Source organism: Anabrus simplex, chromosome 6, assembly GCF_040414725.1.
Source record: "Anabrus simplex isolate iqAnaSimp1 chromosome 6, ASM4041472v1, whole genome shotgun sequence".
Lineage (NCBI taxonomy): Eukaryota > Metazoa > Arthropoda > Insecta > Orthoptera > Tettigoniidae > Anabrus > Anabrus simplex.
In genome coordinates this window covers 126,396,274-126,410,337 of record NC_090270.1, presented here as the reverse complement: position 1 = coordinate 126,410,337, position 14,064 = coordinate 126,396,274, and the positions used below count along the sequence as shown (strand labels likewise).

Here is a 14,064-nt window from a genome sequence, read left to right as displayed (position 1 = left end):
CTCCACGTTTGAGCAAGAGTGTTTAGAGAAGGGGCGCGGCGCAGCACTGATTACATGACTCACATACAGATTTGTTTGCTCGCATAGGTATTCGAGAAATTCAGCTGTGAGAAATAGATTTACAAATGACATCTCGTTAGTGTTTTCTGTTTCAGTATTTATACCTGGTTTATCAGTAAATGGGATCGCAGGGGGGCGATATAAAGGCGAACATTCAGATACCGGTACTATGTTTTCTGTCACGTGTCCGGGAGAATCGTCTTCACTGTCATCACTGTCACTTTCAATTTCACTTAGTTCAGGAATCAGTTCATCACCTGAGTCTTCATTGAAAAGGATGTCTGCAATTTCGTCAACACTTACATTGTCCCTACACGCCATGGTTGCACTTCAGAACGCGACTATACACACACTTGTGCAATCAGAAACTAACTACGCAGCCAGCTGGGCCAGCGCTAGGCTACCTTCAGAAACAAAACAAAAAAAGAGCATTGGGAGGGAAAATCGCCGTGGCCATGTGGTTTCTGTTGAGCAGACACATTCATAAGGGTATTACCTTCGTCTCTCTCACACATATTTGTGACCAGTCCACAGCACGCTCACGCGCTATAGGCAATAACTCGGATACGGGCGTGAATGTGTTAAGGAAGAAGCACTTTTATAGATACATATTTACTGATACTATTAATGGAATGTATATCGTCCCCTTAACTCCGTAGCCCAATACGGGGTCGGGGATGAAATGGGATTATATGATTATATTTTACACCATAATTTTATGGCTGGATGCCCTTCCTGATGCAAACCTCAGTTGAGAAGATAATGAATATGAAATGAATGATGGTGAATGAAACTGGGTAAGGAAGTGGAAGGAATCTGCTGCAGTTTATGAATAGGAACTGTCCTGACATTTGCTTGGGAGTACAAAACTCTCAGAACAGTTGATTGTGGGGTTCGAACCCACTCGCCTGCCGAGTGCACAGCTCAGCTCCATAGCCATAGCATGTTAATACGCGCGGCTACTCCGCTCGGCGATACTATTACTGAAATATAATATAAAATTGTTGATCCAAGAACTATTATCAAAATCATTTATATTTGGGGGGAAAATAATTTATCTGAGGAAGGGGTGACAATTCCGCACGAGATTCATCATTACTACTTTGTCTCTCACTTTCTTGTAGTTCAATATTGCCACTTATTCTCCACCTTCATTATCAAAATATAGGTCTCCAGAATCACTATTTATGAGGAAACATTCAATTTGTCAACAAGAGATGAATGTATACTTCAAGAAGCCATGATGGCTACACGTTTGCGGGAAAGATGTTCCACTCCAACGAAGCTGAAATAACACCAGATTGCTTTCAAAACACGCGAAATGGAGTGGTATATCTGCTGTACAGAACTTCTTTGAGCATTTCCACAGAATCTCAAAGCATGACACTATATCACATTCACTTTTGAGATTGGTGAAGTACACACTGCACCAAAACATACGGGTTCGGCTGACAAGGCACAGTGTTCAATAACGTATATATACGGGTTTGGCAGTGAATGGGTTAAAGTAAACAAGAAAAAAAACACGAATTAAAGACTGGAAACTGAAAGATCTGGAAGTCAAACAGCTGTTTAAAGAGGAAATTAGAGCTAAAATACCAATAACAGACACAAAGAAAGGTAATGAAGAATGGAATGATTTTCAGGCAAGTCTGCTTGGTAGTGCAGATAAAATATGTGGAGTTAGAGAAAAAAGAACATCTTGGTGGAATGATAAAGTGAAAGAAGCCATAATGAAAAGGAATAAAGCCAAAAAAGTTCTTGATGGGGCTAAGTCTGACAGAAGAATCAACAGCAGCCGAATAGACAACAATAAATTGGAAGAGATGGCAAAAGAAATATAGATACTGGAAGTCATGAGAATTGTACGGCAAGAAAGAGAAAAGTCGGAAAGAATTTACAACTATACTGGAAGAAGACAGTCAAGGGAGTATGAAAATTATGTATGGAATAGTAAAAAGTAAAAGATCAGATAAGGAAGCAATAACAGCTCTGGAGAGAGCAGATGGGAATGTAGTTCGCAATATGAAAGATATCACGGATACAATGGGACAGTATTTTGACAAGCTCCTAAATGGCCCTAATGAGATCTCTGTTCAAGATGTAGGACAGAAAACAATAGAGGAGGATATCCCAATTACATGGACAGAAGTAGAGCAAGCTCTCCACAGGATGAGAAGTGGTAAGTCAGCAGGAGCTGATGAAGTTACACCTGACATGATTAAAGCTGCTGATCCACCAGGAATACAGTGGCTGTATAGAATTCTCAGAACAATATGGAAGGATAACGAACTATCTGAAGATTGGACAAAAGGGGTTATAGTTCCTATCTTTAAAAAAAGGAGTAGAAGGAAAAGTGAAAATTACAGAGGCATTACCCTCTTATCATACAGCCTTAAAATTATGGAGAAGATCATTGAAGCCAGAGTAAGGGATATATTAGAGCCTATCTTACAAGAGGAACAAAATGGCTTTAGGGCTGGAAGAAGCACAACAGATCTGATATTAGCTTTGAGGATGTTGGCAGAGAAACACTGGGAAAGAGGCAAAGACCCAATTATTGTGTTTATGGACCTTGAAAAGCCGCATGATAATGTTCCCAGATCAACTATTTGGAAAAGTCTCAGTAAACTTGGTGTACCGGAGTACCTTATTAGGAAGATCCAAATGATATATACTAATTGCAAAAGCTGTGTCAGTATTGGATATGGTCACTCTGAATGGTTCAATACAACCACAGGAGTACAACAGAGAAGTGCCTCGTCACCTATTCTATTCAGAGCAGTTATGGATAGCATTTTAAAGGAACTGAAAGGAAAAGGTAATACCGAGCTCGATAGCTGCAGTCGCTTAATTGCGGACAGTGTCTAGTATTCGGGAGATAGTGGGTTCGAATCCCACTGTCGGCAGCCCTGAAGATGGTTTTCCGTGGTTTCCCATTTTCACACCAGGCAAATGCTGGGGCTGTACCTTAATTAAGGCCACGGCCGCTTCCTTCCCACTCCTAGCCCCTCCCTTTCCATTCGTCGCCATAAGACCTATCTGCGTCGGTGCGACGTAAAACAACTAGAAAAAAAAAAAAAAAAGAAAGAAAGAAAGAAAGAAAGAAAAGGTAATAAAGATCTTCAGGGTCTGGTGTTTGCAGGTTTGCAGACGATGTGGCAATATGGGATGAAAAAGAGGAGGGAGTACAAAATAATCTGAAGGCATGGTGTAAGAAGTTTGATGATTATGGAATGAAATTGAACCCATCAAAAAAAAGTAGCACTGAAAATCAGCAGACATAATACAGAATGCAACATAAAATACAGGACCACCAAATTGAAGTAGTACACCAATTCCTATATTTAGGAAGCGCAATGGCTAGTAATAATAGAGCTGAGATAGAAATAACAGAGTAACCAAAGGCTCTAACTTTCATGGTATCGTTAAGACACTTACTATGGAATGAGAAGATCCCACAAAGAAAAAAAAATGACCCTGTACAAGTCATATTTCATTCCCATCCTTACACATTCTCTGGAAACCTGCACACTAACATCAAAAGATTGTGGTTAGGATTCAAGCCTGTGAAATTAAATTTCTTAGAACTGCCCTCCAAAAGACACAACTTGATCACGTGAAATATGATGAGATCTGATCTAACCTAGGTCTAAATGAATCGATGGAGGAAAGACTTAGGTCATCTAGACTTAAATCATTTGGGTATGTTAAATGAATGAATAGCACAAGGTTTGCTTATTTGGGAAAGAGAATAACAGGTAGAAGACCAGCTGGAAGACAAAGAAGAAGATGGATGGACCAACTGAGGGAAGACGTGAAGAGAAGAGGATGGAATGGGGAACTGGCATGGACAACAAAATCTTTCTGAATAGGAAACTTTGGAAAACGCTCATTTTCAAACACCCTACCCAGCTCGCTGGAAGAGCAAACCGATGATAAGACTATCACTAAAAATATCGCAGCGTAAGCAGTATGTTATATCTGCAAAAGAACGGCCTGCAAGATCATCCAGAATGAAGAAGTTTTGGGAAAGGGAAAAGTTGTCTAGTATCAAAAGCTGAACTTATTCTTTGAAGACTTTGTTGCATGAGGTTTGATTTTGACGCTCCAATGTATGTATGTATGTATAAATAAATAAATAAATAAATAAATAAATAAATAAATAAATAAAAACCCTTATTTTATGGTGAACAGATATCTTAAATTTAGGTATAGAAATAGGATTAATTGAATGGAGGAAAACTGTAACAGTACAAGTAGCATTTTGGTCATTCAGAGAAAAGGGCATTTAAACATCTTCAGCACTCATATAAAGCATGCTATTTGTAGTTATACCACCCATCACTAGAGTGCAGAATATTACCGCTATCGCTTGTATCTCTTTGCTGGTGAAAGGATACATCCTTCCGGAGTTACATACTGCACTTAAGTCATTTTTTAAAAATGTCACTTATACCGTTATGGTTTTCATCCATATTTTGGCATTATTCAGTACAAAAAATTTCAGCATTATATCGCATAAAAATAAAATAGCTCTACAGCCCTCATGGAGCAAAGTAATGAGTATTTTTACAAACACAACGGATCTGAACTATCAAGGAAACCTTAAGGCTTTTATTTTGTAGTTTTTAATAATAGTTACAGTTTATTATTATTATTATTATTATTATTATTATTATTATTATTATTTACCCGTTATATATAGAAACTGGTGTAGGCCTATTAGGCTACAATCTATAAAATTAAAGTTGCATTTAAAATATAAGGACTGCATGCATTTCTTCATTAAAATTAAATAAATTTTACATAAAATCTGTGAACATAGAATATTATAATTTAAAGAGATATATTTTAAAATTAGAAACATGTTTTTAAGGCACACAGTATGCTTTGAGTGAAACAATTACATGCTATGGTGTCCCGGCTAACCTGAAAAGTCAGAAGTCAAATTTAGCTTTCAATTCGCGACACTAAACTTTTTGATTTGAGCCTTCTTTGTTAAATGTTATGCAAATATCCAAAACTTCCACATAAGAAGCAAACACTGTAAAAAAATTTGTTAAAATTTCAATTTTGTATGGAACACAAAATTTTGCATTAATTGGCAAGTGTGAAATAATAATGATTCGACCTAGGAGGGTTCCAAGCAGACTGTACATGCTTTAGTATAATATAACCATGTTTCGTGAATCTGTCACTCGAAAAGTAAATATCCATAAATAAATCACCCATCCTCCAATGAGAGTGACCACTTAGATCCAGAATTCAATCAAAAGTAAGTCTGTATACAATTTGAATGTAAATATACAATTGGAATATGATATGAATAAATGTTTAAAAATGAAATTGTGCAATTTCTGATAAACAGTTTGCACCATTTTCCTGTAACAACACAGATTATTTCAACAAACTACTTACTCCCTACGAACAGGATTTCACGTTTGTAGTCATTTTTTAAAATCCGCTCTTAGTCTTAAAAGCTGTCATGATATTCTCTCCCACAGTTAAACACATTATTCCAAGATCTACTCATGTATTACTTATTCAAAATACAATTGCAATTGGACAAGGAAGCTCTAGTATCTGTTCATCACAGTAGATAGACTACAGCAGGGCATGCAGCTGGCATGTTAGTGGACCAAGTACCTTTTTTTTTTTTTTTTTTTGCTAGGGGCTTTACGTCGCACCGACACAGATAGGTCTTATGGCGACGATGGGATGGGAAAGGCCTAGGAGCTGGAAGGAAGCGGCCGTGGCCTTAATTAAGGTACAGCCCCAGCATTTGCCTGGTGTGAAAATGGGAAACCACAGAAAACCATCTTCAGGGCTGCCGATAGTGGGATTCGAACCTACTATCTCCCGGATGCAAGCTCACAGCCGCGCGCCTAGTGGACCAAGTACAGCCACTGCGTTAAGTCTAATATTACCAACAGGACAAGATGAATCTTAGAGAAGAATCTGCAAGTCCAATAAGTGCAAAAGCAATAGGGCAAATTCAGAATAGAATATGTGCTGATGATTCAGAGGCTAGTGATGTTTGAGTGAAAGGAACCACTGTATCACCAAGGACTGATCAAGTGATGAACTGAGCAGTGATAGATTCAACTGTTACTGTACCAGTCGACACAGATGGACAGACCAGCAGTAGTTTCTGGCAAGGCCAAGTGCAATCATATTTTGAACACGTAATCACTTCTAAAGCTGTTCAACTTCAAGATATGGGATATTTTTCCTTCTGTACTTTATGAGCTTCATAGATCAAACTCGTATTTACATTATTGTTCTCATCCTGAAGTCTCTTATGCTGACTCGCATCATTTCCAGCACTTAAGACAAAAAAGGAACCAAATCACTGAATATCATCAGGTCCAGATCATCAGAAATGGAATAACATGATTAATTTGTAATTAACTCTCCAGAGAGAAATATTAATATTATTAAAAAATTATGATAATTTACTGAAATAAAATAAAGCTTATGAGGAGTTGAATTAATTATGGATACTAATAATCAGAAAATACATCCTCAGTTAACTCAAGGAGTAATTAGAAAACGCCATGAATTGAAGTTCATAGAAGTCAGAGTGGCACAATCTGATCTTTATTAACCAAAGTTATCGGCTTGTAGTTTGAAACTATAATCTGAACTACTGAAAATGAGCAGTAGAGCTATCTAATGTTAAAAACTTCACAACTAGTCCTTATTGAAAGGAGATTAACACATAACAAAAGAGTATAAATGATCCACCTTATATCAATACAAATTGTGTTGTTAATACAATAGAGCTATAACAATTTTCATTTTCTATCTCATCAATCCCAATTATGGAAGGAAAGAAAGAAAGAAAGAAAGAAAGAAAGAAAGAAAGAAAGAACATTCTGACTCACCTGTTGGTATTTTCGCTCATATTCCTGAGAACTGCGCAACTGAGAGTCAAGCTTCTCTTTGACCTGCTTGAGTTCATCCTCCTTCTGAGTCAACTTCTCCTCTTGTTTTGTTACTTCAAGAAGAGGCTTAACTTTAGTGTACAGACGCCACCATTGCCAGTTTCGCAATTTCAAATAGGCAGCACAGTTACGCTGAATGATACGGATCGCATTCAATTGCTGGGTGCGTTTCTGGAAGTTCCTTGATGCAGATGAAAATAAAAATGAAACACAAAAGTAGTTGAAGACAAGATTTCATGCTGAAGTAGTGTATTATCGCTTAAGAAATTAAAATCAAACCAAAGTTACTTCTCTAGTTTTTCCATACAAAAATTTAGCATTTCGCAAGCTTCTATAAAATATGTTCTATTTCCTATCTAAGTGAATCTATGTCTGTGACAGTTCTTTTCTGATTGTATTTATTGCAAAGCTCCTTCAAATTTGTGATTTATTAAAAAACGCATTAATCTGTGAATTCATCTTTGGACACAAACGTTTATCATAGCAAATAGAATACAGAAGTGTAATAATGACTTACTACTCCCTCAATGGTTACATACAGCAGTACTATGAAAACTGGGCAGCACTTGCAACTAAGTTTACTTAAGCGTCAGATGGTAGCAATTTACAGGAAATTATGTATTCTTCATAAATGAAGTTCGTAATAAAATTCTTAATGCTGTTTTAAATATTGTACTACTCAATGTTGATGCTCTTCTGCTGTTAAAAAAAAAAAACACTTCATATTTAATTGTAGGGTGAAGGTCTGATTACACGAAATCTAGAAGTGAACATGCTTTTAGATCCCTGGAAATCAAGTGGACGAGGTCAATAACCAGAAAAAACAAGGAGCTTTTTTTTACAACTGCTTAGTATGCAATTCTGATTTTTACCAATGAAATTCTAAAATTACAACCACTTTGCGACCGAAGCGACAAGTTGCAATATAACAATTTCCTCCACATACTTTGCTTTTGAAGATGAAAATCTTCAAAAATTTCATGCATACTTTTCTGTATAACTGCAGACAGTATATCTTATTCACTTGATTTCCTATGGTAGAACAAGATTTTTCAAAATCTTTCACCATTTCTTCCTTTAAGGTTCAACTGTGTCATAAATACTCTGATGAGCAACTGAATTAGAGATACCAGGCTAGTAGCATGTAATAGCCTCCTTCACCCTGATGACAACGGAAATTTGGCATGACAGAGACTCCAGAAGATACTGGAAACACGGGAAGTCTTACTGTTCCACGACCACTGTACAGCCTCCTGTTAGGCACAGATTGTTCGGAGCAGGGTCAACGGAGCGCCTCTCTGGACAGCATCATAGATGCGTTCAATAGCATTGGAAACAACCAACCACAATTTGGGAGTAAATGGACGGTGCATTGTCTTCTATACATACAGGTCTCTTTCAGTGTGCTGGAAGTGAACAAATGGGTGAATATGATCTGACAAGTTCCTGTATCATTTGTCAGCAAGGGACATTGTCAAATGTACCACGGGTCCCATTTCATCCCACGTGAACAATTCCTGTATGATACAGCCACCTACGACCTGAATTGTATCCTGCTGATAAGAAAATCCATTCTTTAAGTGCCTGGTGATGTACTTGTGTCCCACCAACAGCATGTACAAACTCTGTACCACGACTCATTTGCCCAGGTGATCTTTCTCTATGCTTTGCGCGTGCTCTCTCTTTTTTTTCCTTTCCAGAACATGAAGTGACGTTTTGCTAAATAATCCTTCTCACTCACTGTTTAATGCACAATTGCAAAATGATTTGACACATTACAACTATTTTTTTTCCAAAACAATTGGAATTTGTATCACCTGTAACATACCTTCTAGCCAAAAATCCTCTACAAAATGCTTGGAAGTTAACAATTAAGTCTGTGATCTTGTAGTCACGCTCTTCTTCAAGATGAGCCAATACACCGGCACGGAAGAAGATCTTTGATTGGCCGACACGGTACAAATTTGGATCCAACTCCAAAGCATTGATCTATAAAACACATCAATTTGAAATTAGAACTGCGAACTTAAAATTGACTGTATTATTCTATTTAAAAGAAATACAGCAGAATAAGTGTTCTCATTTAAAGAAACTGAAATTACTACTAACCATTTTTTCACAAGCCTTCTTTCCATCCATAAAACCCTTTGGAATGACATTAGGAGTCAGAAGTTCATATCTGAAAGAAGAATTACATTTCACAATCCAATCATATTTGATAATGAGTAAGAAATTTGACAATCAATCGATATTACAAAAGAAGCACCGAAACAGAAGAAATGCTCACAAAAATGGTTTTCCCTGCATTTTAATAGAAAGATAAAATATTGTGTTTTGCAAATGGAATGAAATACAATATACTGCAGTAATTTTACTTTGTGTATTATATGTGACTCTCTCCAGGAAACTATACCTTAAGTCAAAAAATTGCATTTATGGTTTATTTTATACTAGCTGATGTACCCGTGCTTCGCTACGAGATTCTGAGAAAGACTGACTTTGTGGCTTTCTTAACTGAAGTTAACATAGGTCATTACAAAAACAAAGTAGCAGCTAAAACCAATGTTATAAATAAATACTACATCAAATGAAAAACCGCACATTTTCTCACTTTTAACAAACAGTACTACTGCACCAATCTAACAGTACAAAGTTCCAGAGCTGGACTGACCAGGTCGCAGACAGCCGTGAACACTCCTATGCCATTGTTCCGTTAAATATGCATACTGTTCATTCCAATCAGTGCCTCAAAGTAGGGATTGAATAGCTCGAATGCTATGATAAACCAGTGTGTTACGTACCAGTAATATCAGAAAATTTATGAACCAGAGGAATGGCACGCTAAAGAGGAAAGTTATCTAACTCCCCAGCTACTTCTCACCAATATTCAGCAGCTGTAAGCTTGCATCTGGGAGATAGTGGATTCGAATGCCACTGTCGGTAGCCCTGAAGATGTTATTCCGTGGTTTCCCATTTTCACACCAGGCAAATGCTGGGCTATACCTTAAGGCCAAGGCCGCTTCCTTCACACTCCTAGCCACTTCCTATCACATCGTCGTCATAAGATCTGTGTCGCTGCGACGTAAGGAAAATTTAAAAAGAATACTCGGTACACAGCAATAATCCTATCTATCGGAGATGAGTGGCAACAGAAGACACAAAGCACATCACAACAAACAATGGTCAATGTAATGTTATTGTTGATAAATTTTCTGAACTTCCTACATTGTAGGCCTTCACACTTTTCTTTCGACTCTGTGATATTAGGGCATCTTATAAAATTATTTATAGCGTAGACTGTAGTTCCTTATTCTTCGACTTAACATACCGATTTTCATTAAATTCCTGTTCACCCATTTTCTCGTGGCTCAGCGCTGATATGGACTTAGTAACAAAAATTCAAATTCATGAATATCTCTGTGATCATAGCCGGTATGGTAACAATGTATAAGACACAAATAATTGGAAATTTAATACTATATAACTTCAGTTATGTAGTGTTTATCGATACGACCACTAATAAAATTATTTGAGAATTCCAGTTTAGGCCTTCCCCTAAACTACCATTTCACTCAGCGTGAATACAATTATTTAGGGCCCAGATTATAGTGACTTATTCCCCGACTTTTCATACCGATTTTCATTAAAATATGACCACTAATAACAAACATTTGAGAATTAAATTTTAGGCATTCTCCTATACTACCATTTCAGTCAGTGTGAATAAAATTATTTATGGCCTAGATTATAGCGGCTTATTCCCCGACTTTGCATACCAATTGTCATTAAATTCCCTTCAGCCGTTTTCTCGTGATGCGTGTACAGACAGACAGACAGAAATTACGGAAAAGTAAAAAGTGCATTTCCTTGTTACTGTGGACATGACTGATACAGAAATACCATCCTTTTAAAATTCTGAGCAATGCACAGACAAAACTCTTATTTTATATATATAGATTTTGATAGTTGATAAATCTGTGGTCATTTTCGTAAAAACCAGAAGTCTCCAGCTTAAAAACTGATTGCTTCATGCAACTTTCAAGTTGTAAAACAGAATTGATTGAATTTTGAGAAAATGGAGTGGAAAATGAGGTATAGGACTCCTATAATATATATGAAGGATTTAAGAAAATCCGACTGTTTCACAGGACAAAGAAATATCAGCTTTGTGTATTAAAATAATTTTCATAAATATTTAGGAGTTTTATTCCTTAGAAATATGTTTAAAATATTCCAAATTTTTTTTAAAAGTGAAAAAGGAAGTTTTAGTCCTCTCATACAAGAGGAAATTTTGTCTTAAGAGGTACAAACTAGAATAATTATTATAATACAGTCAAACCTGCCATAATTGACACCTTTATTCAGCAGATAACACTCTATATGTACACTTTTCCATGGAATCGATTTTATTTTTCAACAGATGTATTAAATAAGCCTCATTTAAGCGGATACCTCGAATTCCGGACAGCAGACATTGCCATTAGTCTCGTCCATTTGTCTTCAGCGGACACTTGACATGTTCCAGAGCACTTCCTTTTCAAAGGGCTATGTCATTCTTTCTCTTAAAATCATTCTGCATACATTCTGCAGTTGAATCCAAGGAAAAGAGAGAAAGAAACGTACATGGGAATGTTGAAGAAACTGTGAAGTTTGTTGTTCTGCACAGGGCTCTTTCCAAACCTTTCATTAGGTTCATTTGTGTTCTAATTAGTGTACATTCTAAGAATCCTAGTTGCCCAGGAATGCTGTTAGTGACTGCTTACTCACGAGTTACAAGTGATTTTCCAACATAACTTAACATCTATTCATAACTCAGATTTATTTAATGTCAAGAATTTTATTTTTGGTCCATATTGAAACGAAATTTACAATCAAAGATAAAGGTAGGGTTTTCCTGACATTCTGCTTGGCAGTTCCTCTGTAACTCTTCGCTTGTGAACTTGGTGCTCGAGGTGAGTTTCCTTCTCTGCTATTCTTTTTGCTAAGCACTTATCTTTGTCCCTAATTTCGTCACACTAACACGTAGTTCAAATTTTCTTTTAGGTCCGTTTGATTCGAGATCTTTCCAGATCCATGAAAATCCACCTGAAAATAGCGCATTTTCAATGAAATCTCTTCTATCAATTCACGGCCTCAAGTTTACCACATAGTGTTGCATACAATATTACAATATAGGACCAAAACTAATGACACACTATTAAGTTAAGCTGATTCAGTTAATACATACACGACATATGTCATTAAATCTTCTAATCTACAAACCAGAAAATCTGAACAATATACTGTAAATGGTTCATTGATTACATTCCATGAGGAACTGCTGTCTATAAAAATGGGTCACTAAAATGGTCTTCTACCCACTTATATTGTACAACAATATTCTAGAATGAAACCAGCTATTAGTGTATTATTTTAAAGATCGTCCATGACAAAAAAAAATTAAAATGTTTTTATACCTCTTCAAAGCTAATTGTACGTCTTTGACAGCTGAATAAGATACACTTAAAAAAAGGAAATTTTATCTAAAACTTGGTGTTATAATTAATTTTACATATAGTTTCAAACAGTTGACAACGCAACTGTATAACACTAGAACACTGTATATAGAAAAAATTTTATGACTTAATCTAGAACTTCATAAGGAGTGATTTAGTCTCTCTTTCAACTACATAAGTTTTAAGGTATACACGCTATTGTAAATAACGAAAAACTTAATTTAGTAGGTTCTGTTTATGTACATATGTTATAAATATTTCAATGTAGCTATCAAAATGTCCTGCAAAAATCTCCTAGGCTGATAGCAAATAAAGTTGCCGAAACTGGTACCAAGAATGATACCAAAAATGTGTTTTAATAATTTCACTATTTTGTAGTATTGAACAGGTGGTATCTTTGATTGTAACTCAGATTATCGCTGGTAAGGTGGAGGTCAAGTAGTTCAGTTAAACCTGACAAGGAAGAGACTTTCATTTGCTGATTGTTGAGGCAGAAAAACTACAGCATTTCAGTCACACATTAAACATGAGTAGGAGGGATGAGCGTTTAGATCCCAAAACAAGGAAAAATGTAGTGCAAAAGGATTTTCAGTGAAAAGGTCCTCGAAAAATTGAACTGCAGGAAAACACAATTGTGAGGAATAAAAAGGACATTTTAAGCGAGTGGGAGGAAAGTAGGAATCAAAGAATGAAAAGAAAGTGGGAGTTATATTTTGCAGAAGTAAACATTGCAGTACATGAGTGGTTTAAATGTGTTTTTAGCAAAGAAACAATGAGTGACTGAGTGAGGTGACCAATGTAACAAGAAAAAGTGCGAGAAATTGCAAATAACCAGGAAGTTGAGGTTAATTAAAGAAAGAATGTATGTGTCATACTGATTCGTTATTCCCTTTTTGAGAATATCGCAGTGAAGAAAAATGTTCTTAATTCACACATCCAGCTGAATAATTACTTCCCGAAGCTGTAATGATTGTAAAGGCTGTAAAATCACTTCTAATATCTCCCAGCCAAATATTTAGTTAGAAATTATTTAGAAAAATCAAACTATCAAAACATGCTTATATTTGAAATGGATTTTCTTTGCTGTTAAAATGTTCAATTAATTTTTACAATGTTGTTTTAGCAGACACCTCTCGTAACTGACGATTTTCTATGGCACAGACAATGTCCGCAAAAGTGAGGTTCGACTGTAACAACAACAACAACAACAACAACAACAACAACAACAACATCAATAATAATAATAATAATAATAATAATAATAATAATAATAATAATAATGTTTGATATTTTAAAAGATTGCTCTGAAACTACACACTGTTGGTATCCAATTAAGGATTTACGTTACTAATCTATCTTGTATCCTGTAGTAACAAAACCGAATTGTTGGTTATTTTTCTAGAATGTTCTTAATTAGGTATGTATGTCTTTCACTTTTGTGCAAGCAATCCCTCTCACTCAGCGGCCCACATTCAGCGACCTTTAATGTCACTTGGCCGTGGTCACAATAAACCCCTCATTTCTGCTGTGCAGTTATTTCGAATATCCCTTTGCAGTCA

At 36.1% G+C, this 14,064-nt stretch overlaps 1 protein-coding gene across 3 annotated transcripts in view; it reads right to left on the bottom strand.

Moving 5' to 3' along the window:
* The window catches only part of zip (myosin heavy chain 10), a 458,974-nt gene that overhangs the window by 148,420 nt on the left and 296,490 nt on the right, over window positions 1-14,064 (bottom strand). For all 3 annotated transcript variants that reach the window (XR_010860546.2, XM_067149903.2, XM_067149904.2), the window contains exons 13-15: window positions 9,120-9,189; window positions 8,839-8,999; window positions 6,951-7,191 (exon numbers count right to left, since the gene is read on the bottom strand). Coding sequence is in view for 2 of the 3 variants with exons in the window: in XM_067149903.2 (XP_067006004.1) it covers window positions 6,951-7,191; window positions 8,839-8,999; window positions 9,120-9,189 (472 nt within the window). In the remaining variant the exon portion in view is untranslated. The remainder of the gene's footprint in view (window positions 1-6,950; window positions 7,192-8,838; window positions 9,000-9,119; window positions 9,190-14,064) is intronic.